The sequence below is a fragment of the Pelophylax lessonae genome (assembly GCF_965119305.1).
Source record: "Pelophylax lessonae genome assembly, chromosome: 4".
In the NCBI taxonomy this organism is placed as follows: Eukaryota; Metazoa; Chordata; class Amphibia; order Anura; family Ranidae; genus Pelophylax; species Pelophylax lessonae.
In genome coordinates, this window is record NC_138771.1 from 358,088,714 (window position 1) to 358,114,342 (window position 25,629).

General features: G+C 46.7%; 1 protein-coding gene across 1 annotated transcript in view; it reads right to left on the reverse strand.

The window, feature by feature from the left end:
* Positions 1-25,629, reverse strand: part of RAD50 (RAD50 double strand break repair protein) — a 549,855-nt gene that overhangs the window by 443,073 nt on the left and 81,153 nt on the right. The window contains exon 3 of the mRNA XM_082256750.1: positions 19,400-19,483. Coding sequence (XP_082112876.1) covers positions 19,400-19,483 — 84 coding nt within the window. The remainder of the gene's footprint in view (positions 1-19,399; positions 19,484-25,629) is intronic.

The window sequence follows — 25,629 nt, forward strand, 5'->3', positions numbered from 1 at the left end:
CCCAGGTCCAGACGGACTTTCAGGCGAATATTACAAATGCTTTCAGACAATACTCACCCCTGACCTGAATACCGTGATGTCTAGAGCTGCCTCCTCTTCAGAATTTCTACCGGAAAGGTTATCTGCTACAGTAATCACCCTGCTCAAACCCGGGAAAGAACCCGACACCACTAAAAACTTCTGCCCAATTTCACTCCTCAACATAGACGTAAAAATCTAGGCAAAATTAGATGTTAGATCCAACTAAAAAAATATCCGTCATCACAGTTGCTTCTCAGGAACACAAGATCAGCCTCTTTGCTGACGACGTCATTCTGATCCTGACAAATCCCAAAACTTCCCTTGCTGAGGTTCAAAAATTACTATTGTGGTTTAGCGAAGTATCATATTATAAAGTTAATAAAGCCAAATCATCTATACTGTGCATAGGAATAGACAGTATAACTAGTAATATACTCCAACAACAATTCCCATATACATGGGCTGAACATTGGATTCTCCTGGGCAGAGAAACTAGCGGCATTAAAAATGCTACTTTTTTTTTTTTTTCAAAACTCTTATACCTATTCAGAGCTTTCCTATTCCGTCCACCTACTTACAATCCCTCCAATACATGCTAACGATATTTGTATGGCAGGGAAAAAGGCCAAGATGCTCCCACTCCAAACTAATCAAAAATAGATCAGCTGGAGGTATGGGTCACGTGGACTTCCCCGACTATTATATAGAAACTGTGCTTACTCAACTTAAAGACTGGTTTACACCCGCTCCAAATACTCTATGGGAGTATGATAGAATTTTCATTCACCCTTAAAAAATCACTCCTTCCATGGCTAATGAGCATTCCACTAGGGAACCATATCCCCTCATTTGTCTCCCCATCTATGCTAGCCTCCATTAAGGCCTGGCAGAACTTACCCAACTCAAAATAGTAGCTAGTACACGACTAGTACACGACTGGTCGCTATCCGCATGGCTCCGCAAGGGCATACATTCCTTGGAAGACCTATTTGTTTCAAGCAATCCTAAAACCTATCGATAATTACAACAAGAATACCAAATTTCTAATACAGATCTTTATCTCCACTTACGTATACCGAACTTCACTGTTTGAATAGACTCCCCAAGTGGTCCCGTTTACTTCCAACAGGCCCACACATTCTACTGTTCACCACCAACATATCAAAAAGGTATATCCCTCTTTTATAACCTTTTTCATGAGAAAAACGTATTTGTTAGAAGTGATGCTATTTCCCAGTGGGAAAAAGACATAGACAACACCTATACTGGCACGTGCCCACAGGATCGCTCCCGCGAGCCACCATACAGGTACGGCGATTTGCGTGAATCTGCCAAACTGCCGCCATATAACTGCGGCGGCTGGTTGGCAAGTGGTTAGGGATAAAGCAGCCTTTCTCAATCCTTTTTTTTTTTTTTTTTTTTTTTTTTAATTCTCTTTTTTTAGGATTTGCAAAGTTACAAGAAAAAGACAAAGAACGAGAGGCTAATACAGAAATGTTGTCTTAATGAAAAGTACGTCCATGTACAGTATAGTATGCACTCATAACTTGGTCATGGCTCCTTTTGCATGAATTACTGCATCAATGTGGCATGGCAAGGAGGTGATCAGCCTGTGGCACTGCTGAGGTGTTATGGAAGCCCAGGTTCCTTTGATAGCGGTCTTCTGCTCATCTGCATTGTTGGGTCTGGTGTCTTATCTTCCTTTTGACAACACCCCACAGTTTCTCTATGGGGTTTAGGTCAGTAGAGTTGGCTGGCCAAGCAAGCGCAGTGATACCATGATCATTAAACCAGGTATTGGTACTTTTGGCAGTGTGGGCAGGTGCCAAGCCCTGCTGGAAAATGAAATCAGCATCTCTATAAAACTGGTCAGCAGAGGGAAGCATGAAGTGCACTAGAATTTCCTGGTAGAGGGCTTCGCTGACTTTGGACTTGGAAAAAAAAGGAATTTTTGTAAAATCTTACCTGTAAAATTCCTTTCTCTGAGTCCTCCGACAGTCGCCGCCACTTCATATTCGTCACTAATGGGGTTATTGACCTTTGCTCCGTAGGAGTAGCTAGGCAACAGAATATATTAATATCAAAGCTTTTAGCATATCCCACCCCCAGGGGGTGGTCCCCTCAGTCAATACCTCCCTGCTTCCTGCATTCCCAACTCAGTTTCAGTAGCATAGCAGTAGAGTACATAAACAAACCCCAAAAGAGGGGCGGGGGCGGCGACTGTCGGAGGACTCAGAGAAAGGAATTTTCCAGGTAAGATTTTACAAAAATTCCGTTTTCTCTTACATCCTCCGACAGTCGCCGCCACTTCATATTCGTCACTAATGGGGACGTCCCATAGCAGTGTAGACATGAGGGGTGGGAAAAAAACAGCCGCGCCTAAAGCAACGCAGTACCCACATCAGAGAAAGGAACCTTACCAAAGTAAGAGAACCAACTGGGCAACAGGAAAACGTGCTCAACAGGAGCAACAACCCAGGAAAGAACAAGTAACCTAGGGGTAAAAACACCCCAACAGCCAAAGGCCCAAACAAGGGACCTAAGGCACTGCCGCACTAAGAACTTTACGGCCAAAGGAAGCATCTGCCGATGCCTGAACATCCACTTTGTAAAATTTGGAGAAGGTGTGAACGGACGACCAAGTCGCCGCCTTACACACCTGGGCCACAGAAGCCTGATGACGATAGGCCCAAGACGTACTCAGAGACCTGGTAGAGTGCGCCTTCACAGGAAAAGGAGGAACCTTCCCCTTCAAAGCATAGGCCTGCACAATGGTCTGTCTGATCCATTTGGCGATGGTCGCAGCCGACGCCGCCATGCCCTTCCGAGGTCCCTCAGGAAGGACAAAGAGAGAATCCGACTTTCGAAAGTATTTTGTCGATGACAGGTAAACCCTGATCGCCCTAACAACATCCAAGGAATGCAACGCCACCTCCTTCGGATGTTTAGGCTTCGCGCAAAGCGAAGGCAAGACAATGTCCTCATTGAGGTGAAATTCCGAGATCCTCTTCGGAAGAAAGGAAGGGTTAGGTCGCAAGACCACCTTATCCAAATGAATCACCAAATACGGAGATTTGCAGGACAAGGCCGCCAGTTCCGACACTCTGCGAGCCGAAGTGATCGCCACCAAGAAGGCAACCTTCTTGGACAACAGAGACAACGAGATCTCCCTGATCTTTTCAAAAGGAGCATGTTGCAACACGGACAGAACAAGGTTCAAATCCCATGGAGGCAAAGGCTCCCTCCTAGGAGGGACCAAATGTCGCACCCCTTGAATAAAGGTGCTAACCAAAGAGTTAGACGCCACAGGGCGTTGAAAGAGAACGGCCAGCGCAGAAATCTGACCCTTAATCGTGGCCAACGCCAAACGCTGGTCCACGCCCGTTTGAAGGAAAGCCAACACTCTCGACACCGAGTACGAGCGAGGGGAATACCCCCTGGACTCACACCAGGCAAAGTAAGCCTTCCAAGTACGGTAGTAAATCTTCCCCGAAGAGGCCTTCCTAGCCTTGATCAAAGTGGGAATGACCTCAGGGGAAAGACCCCTATCCTTCAGGACCTGGCTTTCAACAGCCAGGCCATTAAAGCCAGCGACTGTAAAGCAGGATGGAATATCGGTCCTTGAGACAGGAGATCTTCTCGAAGTGGCAGACGCCACGGAGCGTCGACCGCCAGATTCACGAGGTCTGCGTACCAAGACCGGCGAGGCCAGTCCGATGCCACCAGAATCACCGTGTGCGGCTCCAAGGCTAACCTGCGAAGGAGCCTGGACAGCAGCTGAATCGGTGGAAAGGCATACATCAGGCGATACTGATGCCAGGGCGCCACTAACGCGTCTGAGGCGTCTGCCCGAGGATCGCGCGTCCTTGCCACGAACCTTTCCACCTTGTTGTTTAGACGAGACGCGAACAGGTCCACATCTGGGGACCCCCACTTCGCGCACAACATCTGGAAGACATCCGGGTGAAGGGACCATTCCCCCTGGTCCAGGGTCTGGCGGCTCAGATAATCCGCCTGCCAGTTTTCCACCCCCGGAATGTGAACTGCAGATATCGCCGGGACGTGCGTCTCGGCCCAAGACAGAATGTCGGCTACTTCCCGCGCCGCTCGGGCACTCCTGGTGCCCCCTTGGTGGTTGATGTAGGCCACCGCTGTGGCATTGTCCGTTTGTACCCGGACTGGACGGCCCTGAAGCCTGTCCGTCCAACGACAGAGATTTATCGCTCGCAATTCCAGAATGTTGATCGGAAGGGAGGATTCCACCTCCGACCAAGTTCCCTGGGCGGACAGAACGCCCAGAACACCACCCCAGCCCGACAGGCTGGCATCCGTGGTGATCACCGTCCACGACAAAGGACGAAAGGACTTGCCCCCCGACACCGCCGGGGACTGGAGCCACCACAAAAGACCCCTGCGGGTGAGACGGCTAAACGACAGCCGCAGATCCAGAGATTGCGGACGCCCGTCCCACTTGGTCAGGACCTCCGCCTGAAGCTCCCGTGTGTGAAACTGGGCGAAGGGAATCGCCTCGAAGGCCGAAACCATCAATCCCAGACACCTCATACACGTCCGGAGGGACGAGCACTGATTGTCCCTGAGGGACCTGACTTCGTTCTGAAATGTCCGGAGCTTGTCTTCCGGCAGGAAGACCTTCGCTTGAACAGAGTCCAGGATCATCCCCAGGTAGGGAAGACGAACCGACGGACACAACGTTGACTTTGGAAAATTTATCGTCCAACCGAATTCCTGCAGAGTTCGCATCGTGATGGACAGGTCGTTCACCAGGCCCTGACTGGTCGCGGACCGAATCAGGATATCATCCAGATACCCCAGGACAGAAATGTCCTGGGCCCTCAATAAAGCCAGAACCAGCGCAAGCACCTTGGTGAAAACCCGCGGAGCCGAAGCGAGACCGAAGGGTAACGCCACGAATTGGTAGTGATCATCCGCAATGGCGAATCGAAGGAACCTCTGGTGACCCTCGAAAATGGGGATGTGAAGGTATGCATCCTTCAAGTCGATGGAGGCCATGAATTCCCCCGGAACCAGGGCAGCCACCACTGATCGCAGGGATTCCATGCGGAACTTGCGAACCCGCACAAAGCGGTTCAGGGCCTTCAAGTCCAGAATCGGACGGACCTTGCCCTCCTTTCTGGGCACAGTGAACAGATTGGAATAGAACCCCCGAAATCTGTCCCGATGAGGCACCGGGACCACCACTCCCTGGGCACGCAAGTCCCGCACCGCCAGGTGCAGATCCTGCAATCGCTCCGGAGTCAGCTGAAGGTTTGAGGGGAAAAATCTGCCCACCGGCCGAGAGAGAATCTCGATCTTGTATCCAGATCGAACGATTTCCTGAACCCACCTGTCCCGAATGCGGTCCAGCCAGGGTTGAAGAAAACCGAGCAAACGTCCCCCCACCCCAGAACCGGGTGAGGGCGTCCCTTCAGGCCGCATTGTTATGGGCAGCAGATCCGGACTGGCCGGACTTCTGCTTACCCGCCCACGGCTTCTTATGGGAGCCTTGTCCCTTGAAGGGCTTGCCCTTATAGTGCGACCGAAAGGCACGAAAGGACCCCTGAGAGGCCCTAAACTATGTATTCTTCTTACCACGAACAAACTTACTCTTGTGAGTTTGGGGCAAGAGAGTGCTCTTACCCCCAGAAATTCCCTTTATCAGGGTATCCAAGGATTCGATAAAAAGGCGAGATCCCGCGTAGGGCAAATTCTTGCGAGAAGACTGGTCAAAAGACCAACATTTCAGCCATATCAGGCTACGGTTCAAGACCGCCACACTAAAAAGACGCGCAGCCAAAGGGACCATATCTAAGTCCGCATCACACAAATACATGACACCCTGATGAATTTGATCCACCATAGCCAAGGTTGTCGGCGGCGCAGAGTGGGCCACCAGGGTGCGCCTAAGCACCTGCGTCCAATCCGCAATAGCTTGGGCTGCCATAATGGAAGCAAAAATAGGCTTCAGCATAGAACCAGCAACCGTATAAGCATGACGGGCCAGAGACTCCAATCTCCTGTCCGTCGGGTCCCAGAACACCGGGGTATTCTCAGCAGGGATCGCAGTGGATTTATTCAAAATCGCCACCGCGTGATCTACTTGAGGCGGCACACACCAACGCTCATCAGTGGCGGGAGTAAATGGATAACGCAGTTTGAACCTTCTCGGCACAGCGAAAGGCTTCTTTAAATTGCGCCATTGCTCATTAACAGTGCGCTGAAATTCGTTAGAGCAAGGAAAAACCTGCAATGTTTTGCGCTTTCTTTGCGTCCCATAAGAGGACATCAAAACTGGAGGACATGGTTCATCCTGTAAATGCAGCGTTTGCTTGATAGAAGCAACTAACTCATCCATGAGTGCAAGCTCTTCAGACGAGCCAGGGGGAGAATTATCAACCCCTTCCACCTCAGCCTCCCCGTCAGACCCCACAAGGTCTAGAGATGAGTGAGAACCTGAGAAGGGCACTCCAGCCATAGCAGCCCCATCGCCCTCTGAATCAGAGGAAATAGACACTCTGGGCCGTTTTGTGGATCGATCAGCCACCAGCATCTGCACCTGAGCAGCTAAGTTTGCCACAATAGTGGCCAGATCAGCCCCCTCGGGGGAAGCAGCAGCCCCTTGGCCCCCCACCAAGGTGGGAGGAAACTTGCAATTATGAGAATCCATGCCCCAGTAGTATTAGGAAAAAAGGAGTACTGCCCCTTTAAGATCGCGGCGAGCGTAGCCCACCGCACCCACTGAATACACCGACCCCCACAGGGACAAGAAACTGGGCAAGGAATACAGGAAAAAAGGGAAGATAAAAACCTGGAGAGATCACACAGGCTGCTGCCACCGATCGCTGTCCCAGAGCAAAAGGAAGTGATGCAAGACTGACCGCCCCTATGAAGCCTATGCAAGGCTACACAAACATGGCCGCTCGGCTGAGGATTCCTTGGGCAAACCGAAAATGGCGCAGACATGTGGCCTGATCGATCGCCGCCAAAAACGCCGTGCATTACCACACAGGACCGGCCACCATGATTCTGCCGCAAAAAAATGGCGATCGCCGCACAGCATGCCCAAAATCTGACTGCTTCATGCTTACACCCAGCAGAGCGGGAGAGCCCCCCCCTTCACAGCCCACACACAGACAGCAAGTCCACACAGGAACTGACAGGGAGCACAGCAGCCACACAGACATGCAGGGTCACACAGTCCCAGACTGACACCCAAATAGACAGGTCCCCACATAGAATTACACTTACCAGTCCGGATGGCGTGGGGAGCCTGCTCCAGCGACCAAACCGCTGCACTGAAGACAGGGAGTGTCGCAAGCATGACGCAGTGGAAACTGCGGTGCGAAACCGCAATGGCGTCCAGTGAGGTAGCCACCTCACCGATAGCATCCCTGCAGCGAACAGGGATGGGTCGTTCAATGTGCCAGGGTAAAACCTAAGCTGAACGCTCGATGGCAGGCTGGGAAGCCCCTGGCCCTGAGCCCTGGGATCCAGGGTGGCCAGACTGAGACCCAGCTCGGCACGATCATCTTCATCCGAAGAAGCTAACTAATGCTGAAAATCAACAGCTAAGTAAAAGAAAGAGAGAAAAAGACTCAAAATAAAATCAAAAAGAGAATAGAGGCTGAGACAGAGAGCCCCAGCACAGGAACAGCCAACCTACTCCTAAGCTAGGCATTAGAAACTGAGTTGGGAATGCAGGAAGCAGGGAGGTATTGACTGAGGGGACCACCCCCTGGGGGTGGGATATGCTAAAAGCTTTGATATTAATATATTCTGTTGCCTAGCTACTCCTACGGAGCAAAGGTCAATAACCCCATTAGTGACGAATATGAAGTGGCGGCGACTGTCGGAGGACGTAAGAGAAATTTGGATTTTTGACTTACCGTAAAATCCATTTCTCTGATGTTCCTTGGCGGACACAGCTCCTGATCTTCTTAACCACTTACCGCAAAGTGACGTATATATACGTCGGGTAAATTTGCGGGGGTATACCGGGATGATGCCTCTAGCTAGAGGCATCATCCCAGTACCGTGGTTTAGTGCCAACGGTCGGCTTTCCGTCGGTAACGACCGATGCGGCTCGGGAGCTGCTCGATCGTTACCCGGGTGAGCGGGAGGGGACGTACCCCCCTCCCGCGACTTTTACCGGGGCTCCCATCCCACCGGGAGCCCCGAGCACCCAGCCGGCATGTGCGCCGGCTGTATGGAGTCCCGATCAAAGCCGGAAACGGCTTAGATCGGGTCTCCGATGACGTAACCCGGAGGCGGCGTCCATGACGTCACTTCCGGGTTAGTGTGCTGCAAAAGGCGGCAAATTTAAAAAACGGCTGTATGCAAAAACGCCGTTTTCGGCATTTGCATACATGGAAGTGTAGTGGAGGGGTCTAGGGTCTTTTAGACCCTCGATCCCTCCATAAAGTGTACCTGTCACTGCATATTGGTGTCACAAGGGATGTTTACATTGCTTGTGACAGCAATAAAAGTGATCAGATTTTTTTTTTTGTAATAAAGTTAAAAAAAATAAAATAAATAGGAAAAAAAAATTTTAGCCGCCACCGTCACCGTTAGTTCGCGCACAAAAAAAAACGTATACGAAAGTCGAGCCGCGAATGAAATCGCTGTTCAAAGCACACATGTGAGGTATCGCCGCGATCGCCCGAGCGTGAGCAATAATTTAAAAAAAAAAAGAGCTACACTCTAAGGCTGGCCATACACTATACAATTTTCTTATTCAATTTCCTTTAGATTTACCTTAAACTACGTAGTGCAAGGGCCTGCCTGACTGCATACAAATTGAAAGTGTTTAGGTTTGACCCTATATTACATGGTTTTGGTAAATCTAAAGGAAAGTTGAACAAGAAAATTGTATAGTGTATGGCCAGGCTAACTCTAAACTGGTAACCGTTAAAAAAATTTAAAGCGTCGCCTATTGAGATTTCTATTGACCGTAGTTTGTCGCCATCCCACGGGGGGGGGGGGGGTGCAATTTTAAACCTTAACATGTTGGGTATCTATTTACTCGGCGTGACATCATCTTTCACAATCTACAAAAAAATGGGCTAACTTTACTGTTTAGTATTTTTTAAATGCAGTGAAATGTGATTTTTCAAAAATTTTCCAAAAAAATGGCATTTTAACCACTTGCCGACTGCCTAACGCAGATCTACGTCGGCAGTCAGCCCCTCACAGGCAAAGTGACGTAGGGCTACGTCACTAGCTTGTGAGGGTCTAGGGAGCGAGCGCGCGCCCCCGGAGGCGCGCTCCCGCGTGGTCACGGACCCCCCCGCGCGTGTGACCAGCAGACCCGATGTCCGCCGGTCACTCGGCGATCGGCGGGGGAGAGGGAGAATGTCAGGCAGCTTGTGTAAACAAGCCACCTGTCATTCTCCTCGCTGTAAAGACACTGATCAAACGGATCTAGTATGTAGATCCGTTGATCAGTGTCCTTACAGCTCAAGCCACAGCCAATCACAGTAGAAAGCACGCCCCTAGGGATACACACAGCCCCTCCCTCCCAAATAAAGCGCAAATACCACATGACAAAAAATATTGCAATGACCGCCATTTGATTCTCCAGAGTCTTTGCTAAAATAATATATATAATTTTTGAGGGTTCCAAGTAGTTTTCTAGGAAAAAATACTGATTTTAACTTGTAAACAAAAAGTGTCCGAAATAGGGTTGGGGCTTAAGTGGTTAACCATTGGGTTATACTGCCCCCTACAGGAGTAGGACAAAAAAGTCTGGCTATGCCTATAGGCAGTCCCAGGGGGTATTCCTTCTCTCTGCTATAGGTAGTCAGTTTTGTTACAAGCTGTATCAGAAGAATTACAACTCCACAGAGGGGTGGGTGCTGTGCATGTCAATGAACATCGGAGAAATGGATTTTACGGTAAGTCAAAAATCACATTTTCTCTTTCCTTCATTCATACGCACAGCTCCTGCTCGTCCCAACCATTGGGGCGTCCCAAAGCAGTGTTAAACATGAGGGGTGGGAACAACAAAAATAAATTTCCAAGGCTAACTATAGCCAACCAGGTAAACAGGAGTTTAACCAAAACAACTGAAAAAATACACCCTCGAAGAGGACCAGGTCAACACATCCACTTTATAGAACTTTGTGAAAGCGTGCACCAACAACCAGATGGTCGCCTTGCAAACCTGCACTGAGCGCCCGAGTAGAGGGCGCCTTGACAGGGAAAGGAGGAACCTGACCCCTGATGGAACAGGCCTGAATCACCGTTTGTCTGATCCATCTGGAAATGGTTGCAGAGGAAATGGACAACCCTTTCCAAGACCCATCTGTGAGCACAAATAGTGATTCTGACGTCCTAAAAGACTCCGTAAATGCCAGGTACGCCCTAAATGCCCGGTCCACATCCAAGGCATGCAAAGCAATTTCCTTTGGATGTTTTGGCCTGGGATACAGGTAAGGCAACACAATGTCTTTGCGAATGACCAGTAAGGTGAACGACAGGATAACGCAGCCAAATCCGACACCCTGCGCGCAGAGGTGAAAGCCGCCAAAAAGGCCACCTTCTGGGACAGCGTAAGCAGGGGAATCTCCCGAAGATTCTCAAAAGGAGGCTTCTGAAAGACAGAGCACCAAATCGAGGTCCCAAGGCGGCAACAGAGACCGCACTGGAGGGGTCAAGTGCCAAACTCCCAGAAAAAAAGTATGCATCAATATATAGTATGTGGCCAAGGTCAGTTAAAAGAAGACCGCTAAGGCCAACACCTGACCCTTGATAGTACTCAAGGTCAGTTTCTGCTCCACCTCCCCCTCCCCGTTAAAGGAAGGTCCAGATCCAAGCCACCGAAAAAAGTGAGGATGAACCCCAAGATAGTCGTCACACCACGCAATGTACGTCTTCCACGGTGGAATCACCAACTCAGACAAACCTCTATCCATCAGCACCTGGCATTGAACAGCCAAGCCGTCAAAGCCAGCGACTGAAAAGCAGGTTGGAAGATTGGTCCTTGGGACAGCGGGACAGCAGATCCACCCTGAGAGGAAGGTTTAAAAAAAAAACTCAGCGATCAGCAGCACCAGATCGGCGTACCAAGCCCGGCGAGAGCTCCTCAAAGGGGTATCGCCTAGCAAATCGCTTAGGGACCACTAAATGACCTGAATCCCTTCTGCCTCAATCCTGCGCAGACATCTTGACAGAAGCTTGAGAGGAGGGAAGGCGTAAATCAGACGATTCTGACCCCACGGGGCAACTAGCTCATCTGTGGCATCCACCTGACTCACCTGGATCACCCAAGTGCTCTGAGCATGAGCTCCTTCTAGCAGAGCTCCCCACCCGCAGGTGCTTGCATCTGTGGTGATTTTTAAGGGTCGCCACTGTGCCCAGAGTCTGCCTTTCCTCAAATTTTGAAGAATTGTCCACCACTTCAGGGAAGATATTACCTGAGGGGAAGAATCACTTTCTCGTCTAGTGAATCCTGTCTCTTGTTCCAAGAAGAGAGGTGGAAGAACTGAAGAGTTCGTGAGTGGAGCTGAGCCCACTCTACTGCTGGGATACAGGCTGTCATCAGACCCAGTATTCTCATGATCTGTCTCCTGGAGCAAAGAGGAAGAGAACATACATTTTTTACTGCTGAGACCACTTTTTCCACCTTTTCTTCTGGGAGAAAAAGCTTTTGAGACTTGGAGTCTATTTGATAGCCTAGGTAGGTTTGAACCTGTGCTGGCTTCAATGAGGATTTCTCTAAATTTATCAGCCACCCTAGTGTCTGTAAAACAGTTAACACTTTCTGGGTGTTTGCACTCACTTGTTCTGCTGTACGAGCAAAGATCGAAATATTGTCCAGATAAGGGACTAGTGTTAGGCCCTGTAAGTGCAGATGGCCTACTGCCTCCGCTAGGACTTCTGTAAAAATCCTTGGACTGGCTGCCAAGCCAAAGGGAAGGGCTCTGAACTGCCAATGGGCAGTGCCTTCCTCTGTGACCACTGCGAATCTCAGGAATGCCTGATGTTCCAGATGAATTGGAATATGGAGGTAGGCATCTCTTAGATCTATCGTGGTCATAAAAATGTTTTTTAGCAAATTTTTTCTGACCGCATAAATATTCTCCATTGAGAATTTTTTGTATATTACAGTTGTATTCAAAATTATTCAACCCCACAATGCTGTAAAGGGTTTTAGGGAATTTAGTGTACATTTATAATTGTATTCAGAATGAAATCCTACAAGGACTTCTTAAAGAACCATATGCAACTAAAATTACATCAATTGGTTTTGTAATACAGTCGTAAATGTTTCTTTTGTGAATTCTTCATTGACACAATTATTCAACCCCTTAAAGACTACCACTCTGAAGAACAGAGGTTCATTGAAGTGTTTTCAATCAGGTATTGAAAACACCTGTGGATGTCAGGGAGCAGCAATAAAGCCTAATAAGCACCAATTAGGCAGCTTTAAAATGACTGTGATACTCAGCTCCTTCTAGACATTTACTGGTGTGGTTACAAACATGGTGAAGTCAAGAGAATGGTCCAGGAAGACAATAGAAGAGGTGATTAATCTTCACAGGAAGGGCAATGGCTATAAGAAGATTGCAAAGATGTTAAACATACCAAGAGACACCATAGGAAGCATCATTCGCAAATTCAAGGCAAAGGGCACTGTTGAAACGCTACCTGGTCGTGGCAGAAAGAAGATGCTGACTTCAACTGCTGTGCACTACCTGAAGCGTAGAGTGGAGAAAAGTCCCCGTGTGACTGCTGAGGAACTGAGAAAAGATTTGTCAGATGTGGGTACTGAAGTTTCTGTTCAGACAATACGGCGCACACTGCGTAATGAAGGCCTCCATGCCAGAACTCCAAGGGGCACCCCCTTGCTGTCTCCAAAGAATAAGAAGAGTCTACTGCAGTATGCCAAAAGTCATGTGGACAAACCACAGAAGTTTTGGGATAGTGTTCTGTGGACTGATGAAACAAAATTAGAACTGTTTGGGCCCATGGATCAACGCTATGTTTGGAGGAGGAAGAACAAGGCCTATGAAGAAAAGAACACCTTGGCTACTGTGAAGCATGGCGGGGGGGTCAATCATGCTTTGGGGCTGTTTTGCTTCTGCAGTTACAGGGAAGCTTCAGCGTGTGCAAGGTACCATGAATTCTCTTCAGTACCAGGAGATATTGGATGACAATGTGATGCAGTCCGTCACCAACCTGAGGCTTGGGAGACGTTGGACCTTTCAACAGGACAATGATCCCAAGCATACCTCCAAGTCCACTAGAGCATGGTTGCAGATTAAAGGCTGGAACATTTTGGAGTGGCCATCACAGTCACCAGACTTAAATCCGATTGAGAACCTCTGGTGGGACTTAAAGAAAGCAGTTGCAGTGCACAAGCCTAAGAATGTGACTGAACTGGAGGCTTTTGCCCATGACGAATGGGCGAAGATACCTGTAGATCGCTGCAAGACACTTGTGTCAAGCTATGCTTCACATTTAAAAGCTGTTATAACTGTATAATGGATGTTGTACTAAGTACTAAGATTGAATGTCACTTGGGGGTTGAATAAAACTGATAATGATGTGAGCACAGAAAAGACATTTGTGGTTATTTCATTATAAATGTTATGTTATATTTGTCTGACCTACACGTGCCTCTTTGATTTAATTGTAAGCAGGATGACTGAATGATCAAAATCAATGTCAAACTGGCCAAAACAATCAATTTCAGTGGGGGTTGAATAATTTTGAATACAACTGTAGGAATTTCCCTGGGGGTTTTGGCACCACAAATATGTGGGAGTAAAAGCCTTGGAAGACCTGACTTAGTGGTACGGGGGTAATTACCCTCTGCTCCGCTAGTTCTTGAATCCCCTTTTTTGTACATCTTTTGATGGATATGTTAGTGTTATTTCTGCCACTGGCAGAGAGGAAAACTCCAGAAGTTATCCTTCACGAATAATCTTGAGCACATAGGGGCTGGTTGAGATGTTTTCCCATTGGGGAACAAAATGGGATAACCTGCCCCCCACCCTGACGCTGGCGTCATTTGTTCTCTTTGGTGTTGGCCCCGGGCTTAAGGAACAGCATATGTTAGACTTTTTCTTGCCTCTTGCCAACCCTGTTCTTTTGGCCTGCCCCCTAAAAGGTCTTTGTTTTCCTTTGTCTTAGGAGTTCCGAAAGGAATATCTCCCTACTTTCTCTTTCCCCTTCATGGGAAACATCTTCCCAAACAAACAGTAAGGCCCCTTCAAAAGGCAAGGCACAAAGGCTCAGTTTGGAAGAAACGCCTCTTTCCCAGGCTTTCACCCAGACAGTTCTCCAAGCAGAAATAACCAAGGCGGATGTTTTTGCAGCGGCTTTTACCGCTTCCACTGCTGAGTATGCCAAATAAGACATTGCTTTCCCAATTACAGACAGGGAGTCTAGGATGTCTTGAGACCCTCCACTAGCTAAAACCTGCTAAGTGAGATCTTTAACCCAGAAGTCAGCATTTCTGGCTACACAGGTATCTGCTAATGCAGTAGTCATATTACCAGAATTGGCTACCCAAGCCTTTTTCAACAAGGATTCGGTTTTCCGATCCATGACATCCTTAACCACTTGCCGACCGCCGCACGACTATCTACGTCGGCGGTCAGCCCCTCACAGGCAAACTAACGTAGGGCTACGTTGTTTGCTTGTGAGGGTCTAGGGAGCGAGCGCGCGCCCCCCGGGGCGCGCTCCCGCTCCCGCGTGGGCCCGGCCCCCCCCCGCGCGTGTGACCAGCGGACCCGATGTCCGCCGGTCACTCGGCGATCGGCGGGGGAGAGGGAGAATGTCAGGCAGCTTGTGTAAACAAACTGCCTGTCATTCTCCTCGCTGCAAAGACACTGATAAAACGGATCTGGTATGTAGATCCGTTGATCAGTGTCCTTACAGCTAGAGCCACAGCCAATCACAGTAGAAACCACGCCCCTAGGGACACACACAGCCCCTCCCTTCCAAATAAAGTTAACCCCTTCACTACCAGTGTATTTTTACAGTAACAGTGCATATGTATAGCACTGATTACTGTAGAAATGTCACTGGTAACCCCAAAAGTGTCAAAAATGTCAGTCAAGGGTCCGATCTGTCCGCCGCAATGTCGCAGTACCGCAAAAAAAATCGCAGATCGCCGCCATTACGCGTTAAAAAAAAAAACAACAAAAATGACAAAAATCTTTCCCTTTGTTAGTAAACGCGATAACTTTTGCGCAAACCAATCAAAATACGCTTTTTGCGATTTTTTTTACCAAACATAGGTAGCATAAAATAAATTGGCCGAAAATTTTTAAAAATTTTGATTTTTACATTTTTTTTGGGGGGAATTTCATATAAAAAAATGTGAAAAATATTGCTATTTTTGCAAAATTGACGCTCTTTTTTTGTTTATAGCGCGTGATCAAAAAATCGCACAGGTGATCAAATACCACCAAAAGAAAGCTCTGTTTGTGGGAAAAAAAGGACGTCAAATTCGTTTAGGTACAGCGTCGCACGACCGCGCAATTGTGCGTTAAATTCACGCAGTGCCGAATCGCAAAATACCCCCTGGTCGGAATGGGGGTAAAATCTTCCGGGGCTTAAGTGGTTAATGAACCCAGCATTTTCAAATGACAGATCAGATTTTTTTGAAAGCTGAGCCAGGGGAGCGTCCAATCTAGGGTTTTTAGTAAACTCTTTTAGCTCCTTTTCCTCAAAAGGATACCTCCTTTTCCAGGACTTCGGCCTGATTGGAGCGCTCATAGGAGAGCTCCATTCCTGACGAATAATATTTTTTAAGGATTGGTGAATTGGAATACCCCTAGAGCGGGTTTTCTCCAGGCCCTTATACATCTTATCCTGAACAGAGGATACTTTAGCAGGCGTAGGAATCCCTTCCGTGGCATATACTCCCTTAAGGAGTCCTTCCATATCATTCAGGGAAAAGAGGCTCTTGCTCCCTTTGGAGCTTAGCCTATCCTCACTGTCAGAGACTTCACTAGAGCTAGATGAATGCTCTGTCTCCTGAGTCCCGGCCAGACTAGTCCCTTCTCCTGGATCTTCCTCATCCCTTGCCTGTGCAGAGGGGATGTCCTGGGAAGCTGTACAGGGAGCAAAGGGACCTGTCCTACATCTCGCACTCTCCTGGGATGACAAACTCTCTCTTGGCATCTCTACAGACTGCACTGAACTTGGCGGAGTAACTGTTGCAGTCCTAAAAGACTCAATAGTTGCTACCATCTCCTCCTGTACTGATCTAAGGAAATCCTTCATTAAAACAGAAGCCTCTTGTGCAGCTAGCTTGTTTAAACATGTAGGGCAAACAGCTTTAGTGTAATGCCTAGGCAGTCTATCCCCACAGTTACCACACTCCCTAGACATGCTTGTGCTGGTTGAAGTGGTGGGGGGTCTTGTAGGGGCCTCCTGGGCCGAAGACAGACCTGTAGTAATAACGAGAGAGGGAGAATCACCATCTCATTAACCCCAATTACATGAGTACACAGACACAGTTAAAATTTATAGAGGCTGTCAGCAAGGAATAAAGAGTCATGCTATCCTATATAACAATAGCAGTGGACCCCCACAGACCGGAGAATCACTTACCCGGTCTCTCGCTGTCATTCCTTGCAGCCACCTGTGGTACCGCTTGTTCCCCTACGGGATGCGATGCGGTGGTCTTTGTCTCCCTGGGGGGTTTCCCCTTAGCAGCCAGATGGTCCGCCATTCCTGCCGGCTTAGCACGCGGGTCCGGCGTCTCCTCCATGCCTGCGTTAGCTCGCTCCTCCCCGCTTAACCAGAACTTCCGGTATTCAGAACTAGGCTTGCAGCGCTCCTTCCGGCGGGAGATTTGAATTTCCTTTAGCGCTTACCAAGCATAGGAGAGCTTATGGAGGAGACTTTTCCTGTGGAGACTACCAGGACTTCAGGTATGGAGGGCCCTTCTTTACTTAAGGAAGCCAACTACCTGGCAAGCATTTTGGTGACCTGTAAGTTTCCTTTTTCCCAAGGAAAGCAGATAGGGAGGCAATTTAACAGGGTTTCCCCAGATACCATCCATATTGCTCTTACAAGGGTACCTATTAGACAATCAATTGCCTTCAGGTCAGAGAAAAAAACAAACGTTCCGGTGTAGGTTGGAAACAGAACTGAACTGAAGCCCAAGGTATGGGTGGGACCTTTTAACAGCTGCAAATTAGTTGCGTTTCCTGTAGGGTGGAGCCACAACCTCTCATATGTAGGCCGTCCTGGAAGGGTGAAATGAGAAAAGTCATTTTACATTTACCTAAAAATAAAAATGTTAGGCGGAAGTGACGTCTGACGTCGCTCTGGTCCTCCATAGGCATAGAGTAGAGTGGTGGCCATCTTGCCCTCACTCGACTTCCTGCCCATCACTCCACTGGATCAGGTCTTTTCTGCCACTACCAATGGCTCTGGTACACTGGGGGAAGCGGTGGGAGGGAGGCACCTCTCCCGCTGCCCATAAAAGTGATCCCGTGGCGATAACCCCGGTATTTAACGTCAAACTACTATATACACGGAAGTGGTCCTGTGTGTATGAAAATTCATGATATCAATTAAAAAGGTAAATATAATACAATTTTTCTGGTTAAAAGAAAGGTTTCTTCACTTTTGGCACACTTAAAATTTGGAACACTTGGAAATTTGGAACATTCTCCTCCAGGAATTGGTATTGGGAGCTGTGTCAACAACTATATAAAACATCTACATTTCTTCCTTAGGAAGCAGAATATGGGAATTGTTGAAGAATAAAAATCACACACAAACTGGATAAACTTTTTCAACTTTATAAACTTTGTAAATCATTTTTTTTCAAGTTCGCACTTTTTAATTGTGTCACTAACAAAACAAATAAAAAAAAGTGTAAATAATAAAATTTGTTAATAAAAAGGAAAACTAAAACAGGAAAATAGTTCACTGAAGCAGGGAAGGAAGGCATTAATTAGGGCTGATTAGAGTAAGCAAAGGTTTAATAAGAGATTAAATGGAACTTTTATTTTATTTTTTTTCTTGACAGATTGCTGGGCTGGTATATGACCGTAAACCCGTATGTTTTTAAGGAGGACATATTTGAAATGCATCCAATAATGGAATTTTAGGAATCACCCTAAAAACCCCTGTCTCTGAGTTTAATAAAGGCTTGTCATTAACCACTTGCTGACTGTGCTATAGCTGAATGAAAAGTTCTGGGAGGGCGTCATATGACCACCTCCCGTTATAGCCCCAACCGCACACCCGCTGTGGCACTCTCTGTGATCAGCTGACCAATCAGCGGCTCTTTACCATGTGATCAATTGTGTCCAATCACACCTGATCACAATGTAAACACAAGCCGGTTTTCGGCATTTCTTTCCTCACGATGACAACTTAAGAAGAGTAGAGCCGATAACCAGCTCATGTGAAAGGGACATCTACACTGATTATCAGTGTCCTGATTATCAGTACAGTCACAACAGTGCCCATCAGTGGAGCCTCGTCAGTGCACATCAGTGCAAGAAGAAAAACAACCTGTTTGCATAGTTTTATAACAAAGTATGAAAAATGTTTTTTGTTTTTTTAAATTGTCTTTTTTCATTTGGCAAAAAATTAAAAAAAACCCAGTGGTGATTAAATACCACCAAAAGAAAGCTCTATTTGTGTGAAAAAAAATCATATGGGTACAGGGTTGCATGACCACGTAATTGTCATCCAAAGTGTGACAGCACTGAAAACTGAAAATTGGCTTGGGCAGGAAGGGGGTAAAAGTGCCCAGGAGGCAAGGGGTTGATTTAGATAATAGGTCCTTTGGAAGTATTGTCGGCGGTCCTAGAGTCACAAATGATCCCACTCCTGGAACACAAATGACTTCAGGATCACGACACCACATCCAAAGGTATAAGAGGACCTATGATTAAGAGGTCCTTCAATTAAATTAAGAAAAAATACACATACTGTATAGTGTGTTGAGTTGAAGGCTCTATGCACACAGGTGGGAGTTACACTTCTGGAAAAAATGCAGAAAAATCACAAGAGCTAGAAATTGTGTAGGTAAAGACTAGCATGAAGAAACCTGTACCTGCATTTATGTCAAATTGGGACCAGCAGCTGTGTCTGTGAAACCGCCACATCCCGAATGACATGAATAGATTTGCCTGCATGTGGATGCACAAAACACTTAGGCATCCCGTGCGGACAAAGACAGCCCTCACATGGGTATGCCCTGTGTGAATGAGGCCTAACAGAAAACCTTTGTGGTTCTTTTGGTTTATTTTGCAAAGTTGCTTGTTATGAAATTGCCAAATGTTTTCACAATAGTCTTATGAACAGAAGTATTTGAAAGGCTCTGTGATTGCAAGCTTAGCAAATGTAAGCACCACAGTGTGAAAATGACCAATACCTTTGGATCATGGACAAACGTGTTTCCTTTAGACCCAGGTGGAAAATCACCCGTTGTGATATACTTGAGGCACTCAATAATAGTCTGCAAAAAAAAGGAAAAAAACACAACATTTATTAAACAGAACACTTAAATTGAAAACAAACAGGATTTCAAGTGTAGGTAAACCACAACAATGAACTAAACCTATTGTTTTTTTTTTTTTGGTCATTTTAAGTATTACACTTCTTACACCTTTAGACTCCCTAACAAGAGCAATTTTTACACTTATGCTAAGGACCGGATTATTCTGCAATAACTTTACCTAACCCCTTCCTACCTGTCCCGGCATCCCTTCTGAAAAAGGATCCGTGATCACATGACCACTGTGACTGGCTATCAGTGGTCACATGATCGAGAGCCTGTCCTGCTGGCTACAGATCAAGACTGGGTACCAAAAGCGGTCTTAGACCGCTGGGAGCATGTAGTGAGTGCACTCTAAGCACAGAAACTTTGGCCACCCAGTGAAGCATAAGTCTTAAAAGTCTACCCTTGTACCAACAGGTTAAAGGCATTGTAAACCTTCCTACCTACACCTTGTGTTTTCACCTACATAAAATTGTGCATTGACCATTTAGTTTCATGGTGTAATTTGTTGCCCTGTACAAACAACCTATAGTAGAGGAAATTTTCAGAAGTTTCTGCTTGCTTCAGGATATCTATCTATCTAAGTAAAATTATCCAAGTTGGGCCCATTTTCCTTCCCTGGTGTCATGCGACTCATGTGTTACAAGTTCTCAGGTGTGAATGGGAAGCAGGTATGTTAGATTTGCTGTTCTATCACTCTCACTCTCTCATACTAGTCACTGGAAGTTCAACATGGCACCTCATGGTAAAGAACTCAGAGGATGTGGAAAAAAAATAATTGTTGCTCTACATAAAGGTGGCCTAGGCTATAAGAAGAATGGCAAGACCCTGAAACTGAGCTGCAGCATGGTGGTCAAGACCATAACAGGTCAGAATAGGCCTCGCCTTGGTCGACCAAAGAAGTTGAGTGCACATGCTCAGCGTCATGTCCAGAGGTCGTCTGTGGGAAATAGAAGTATGACATATGAGTGCTGCCAGCATTGCTGTAGAGGTTGAAGGGGTGGGGGGTCAGTGCACAGACCATACGTCGCACACTGCATCAAATTGGTCTGCATGGCTGTCGTCCCAGAAGGAAGCCTCTTTTAAAGATGATGCACAAGAAAGCCTGCAAACAGTTTGCTGAAGACAAGCAGACTAAAGGACCTGGATTACTGGAACCACGTCCTGTGGTCTGATGAAACCAAGATAAACGCATTTGGTTCAGATAGCTTCAAGCGTGTGTGGCGGCAACCAGGTGAGGAGTACAAAGACAACTGTGTCTTGACTACAGTCAAGCATGGTGGAGGGAGTGTCATGGTCTGGGGCTGCATGAGCGCTGCGGGCAGTGGGGAGCTACAGTTCATTGGAGGGAACCATGAATGCCAACATGTACTGTGACATACTGAAGCAGAGCAATGATCCCCTCCCTTCGGAGACTGGGCCACAGGGCAGTATTCCAACATAATAACGACCCCAAACACACCTCCAAGATGACCCCTGCCTTGCTAAATAAGCTGAGGATAAAGTTGATGGACTGTCAAGCATGTCTCCAGACCTAAACCCTATTGAGCATCATTGGGGCATCCTCAAAACGGAAGGTGGAGGAGCGCAAAGTCTAACATCCACCAGCTACGTGATGTCGTCATGGAGGAGTGGAAGAGGACTCCAGTGGCAACTTGTGAAGCTCTGGTGAACTCCATGCCCAAGATGGTTAAGGTAGTGCTGGAAAATAATGGTGGCCACACAAAATATTCACACTTTGGGCCCAGTTTGGACATTTTCACTTAGGGATGTACTCACTTTTGTTGCCAGCCGTTTAGACAATAATGGCTATGTGTGGAGTTATTCTGAGGGGACATCAAATTAACACTTAGGGCTCTTTCACACGGTCCGCCTCCGTAGGCGGATCCGTGTTGCTCAGCGGGGATCGGTCCGCGATCCCCCCTGAGCCGGCGGATGACAGCTCCGTCTCCACTTGCAGTGCGGAGAGGGAGGTGTCACAGCCCCCGCTGCTTTCTATGGGGAATCGGATGAGATGGAAAATAGGGTTTCTATCCGTCTGGATTTCACGGACAGGATCGGATGCGGATGGCAGCGGGTGTCAGCGGACATGTCACCGCTGACATCCGCTGCTCCATAGGGCTGAATGGGGCATCCGATCAGATCCGCCTAAAAAACTGACAGGAGGATCTGATTGGACCGCCCGCGTGAAAGAGCCCTAATGCAAGCTGTAGACTCACTACTTTACATTGTAGCAAAGTGTCATTTCTTCAGTGTTGTCACATGAAAAGATATAATAAAATATTTACAAAAATGTGAGGGGTGTACTCTCTTTTGTGAGATACTGTATATAGGCACACATTATATATATATATATATATATATATAATGTATATTTATTATATATAATATACACATACAGACACACAGTATCTTACAAAAGTGAGTACACCCCTCACATTTTTGTAAATATTTTATTATATCATGACACTTTGATACAATGTAAAGTTGTGAGTGTACAGCTTGAATAACCGTATAAAATTTAATGTCCCTTCAAAATAACTCAACACACAGCCATTAATGTCTAAACCGCAGGCAACAAAATTGAGTACACCCTAAGTGAAAATGTCCAATTTGGGCCCAAAGTGTCAAAATTATGTGTGGCCACCATTATTTTCCAGCACTGCCTTAACCCTCTTGGGCATGGAGTTCACAGAGCTTCACAGGTTGCCACTGGAGTCCTCTTCCACTCCATGACAACATCACAGGCTGGTGGATGTTCGAGACCTTGCACTCATCCACCTTCTGCGAGTCCATCACCTTTACCCTCAGCTTCTTTAGCAAGGCAGTGGTCGTCTTGGACGTGTGTTTGGGGTCGTTATGTTGCAATACTGCCCTGCAGCCCAGTCTCCGAAGTATGTTCATAGTACATGTTGGCATTCATGGATCCCTCAATGAACTGTAGCTCCCCAGTGCCGGCAGCATTAATGCATCCCCAGACCATGACACTCCCACCTCCATGCTTGACTGTAGGCAAGACACACTTGTCTTTCTACTCTTCACCTGGTTGCCGCCACCAACGCTTGACACCATCTGAACCAAATAAGTTTATCTTGGTCTCGTCAGACCACAGGACATGGTTCCATTAATCCATGTCCTTAGCCTGCTTGTCTTCAGCAAACTATTTGCGGGCTTTCTTGTGCAAAATCGTTGGAAGAGGCTTCCTTCTGGGGCGGCAGCCATGCAGACCAATTTGATGCAGCGTGCGGCGTATGGGCTGAGCACTGGCAGGCTGTCCCCACACCTTCAACCTCTGCAGCAATGTGGGCAGCACACATACGTCTTTTACCCAAAGACAACCTCTGGATAGGACGCTGAGCATGTGCACTCAACTTCTTTGGTCTATCATGCGAGGCCTGTTCTGAGTGGAACCTGTCCTGTTAAACCACTGTATGGTCTTGGCCACCATGCTGCAGCTCAGTTTCAGGGTCTTGCCATCTTTTTATAGCCTAGGCCATCTTTTTGTAGAGCAACAATTCTTTTTTTCAGATCCTCAGAGTTCTTTGCCATGGGGTGCCATGTTCAACTTCCAGTGACCAGTATGAGAAAGTGAGAGCAAAAACACCAAAATTTAACACACCTGCTCCCCATGCACACCTGAGACCTTGTAACACTAACTTGTCACATGACACCGGGGAGGAAAAATGGCTAATTGGGCCCAATTTGGACATTTTCACATAGGGGTGTACTCACTTTTGTTGCCAGTCGTTTAGACATTGTTTATTTTGAGGGGACAGCAAATTTACTCAATTTTTTCAGTGTTGTCACATGAAAAGATCTAATAAAATATTTACAAAAATGTAAAGGGTGTACTCACTTTTGTGAGATACTATATATATATATATATATATATACACAGTGGGAACGGAAAGTATTCAGACCCCCTTAAGTTTTTCACTCTTTGTTATATTGCAGCCATTTGCTAAATTCATTTAAGTTCATTCTTCTTCCTCATGAATGTACACATAGCACCCCATACTGACAGAAAAACACAGAATTGTTGACATTGTTGCAGATTTATTAAAAAAGAAAAACTGAAACATCACATGGTCTTAAGTATTCAGACCCTTTGCTCAGTATTTAGTAGAAGCCCCCTTTTGATCTAATACAGCCAGGAGTCTTTTTGGGAAAGATGCAACAAGTCTTTCACACCTGGATTTGGGGATCCTCTGCCATTCCTCCTTGCAGATCCTCTCCAGTTCTGTCAGGTTGGATGGTAAACGTTGGTGGACAGCCATTTTTAGGTCTCTCCAGAGATGCTCAATTGGGTTTAAGTCAGGGCTCTGGGGCCATTCAAGAACAGTCACGGAGTTGTTGTGAAGCCACTCCTTCGTTATTTTAGCTGTGTGCTTAGGGTCATTGTCTTGTTGGAAGGTAAACCTTCGGTCCAGTCTGAGGTCCAGAGCACTCTGGAGAAGGTTTTTGTCCAGGATATCCCTGTACTTGGCCGCATTCATCTTTCCCTCGATTGCAACCAGTCGTCCTGTCCCTGCAGCTGAAAAACACCCCCACAGCATGATGCTGCCACCACCATGCTTCACTGTTGGGACTGTATTGGACAGGTGATGAGCAGTGTGGTTTTCTCCACACATACCGCTTAGAATTAAGGCCAAAAAGTTCTATTTTGGTCTCATCAGACCAGAGAATCTTATTTCTCACCATCTTGGGAGTCCTTCAGTCAGGCTTTCATGTGTCTTACACTGAGGAGAGTCTTCCATCGGGCCACTTTGCCATAAAGCCCTGACTGGTGGAGGGCTGCAGTGATGGTTAACTTTCTACAATTTTCTCCCATCTCCTGACTGCATCTCTGGAGCTCAGCCACAGTGATCTTTGGGTTCTTCTTTACCTCTCTCACCAAGGCTCTTCTCCCCCGATAGCTCAGTTTGGCCGGACGGCCAGCTCTAGGAAGGGTTCTGGTCATTCCAAACGTCTTCCATTTGAGGATTATGGAGGCCACTGTGCTCTTAGGAACCTTAATTGCAGCAGAAATCTTTTTGTAACCTTGGCCAGATCTGTGCCTTGCCACAATTCTGTCTCTGAGCTCTTCAGGCAGTTCCTTTGACCTCATGATTCTCATTTGCTCTGACATGCATTGTGATCTGGAAGGTCTTATATAGACAGGTGTGTGGCTTTCCTAATCAAGTCCAATCAGTATAATCAAACACTGCTGGACTCAAATGAAGGTGTAGAACCATCTCAAGGATGATCAGAAGAAATGGAAAGCACCTGAGTTAAATATATGAGTGTCACAGCAAAGGGTCTGAATAATAGGACCATGTGATATTTCAGTTTTTCTTTTTTAATAAATCTGCAACAATGTCAACAATTCTGTGTTTTTCTGTCAGTATGGGGTGCTATGTGTACATTCATGAGGAAGAAAAATGAACTTAAATAACTTTAGCAAATGGCTGCAATATAACAAAGAGTGAAAAATTTAAGGGGGTCTGAATACTTTCCGTACCCACTGTATATATATATATATATATATATATATATATATATATATATATATATATACATACATATACGTACACACATACATGCAGTATCTCACAAAAGTGAGTACAACCCTCACATTTTTTTAAATATTTTATTAGATCTTTTCATGTGACAACACTGAAGAAATGACACTTTGCTACAATGTAAAGTAGCGAGTTTACAGCTTGTATAACAGTGTAAATTTGCTGCCCCCTCAAAATAACTCAACACACAGCCATTAATGTCTAAACTGCTGGCAACAAAAGTGAGTACACCCCTAAGTGAAAATGTCCAAATTGGGCCCAATTAGCCATTTTCCCTCCCCGATGTAATGGGACTCGTTAGTGTTACAAGGTCTCAGGTGTAAATGGGGAGCAGGTGTGTTCAATTTGGTGTTATTGCTCTCACTCTCTCATACTGGTCACTGGAAATTCAACATGGCACCTCATGGCAAAGAACTCTCTGAGGATCTGAAAAAGAGAATTGTTGATCTACATAAAGATGGCCTAGGCTATAAGAAGATTGCCAAGACCCTGAAACTGAGCTGCAGCACAGTGGCCAAGATCATACAGCGGTTTAACAGGACA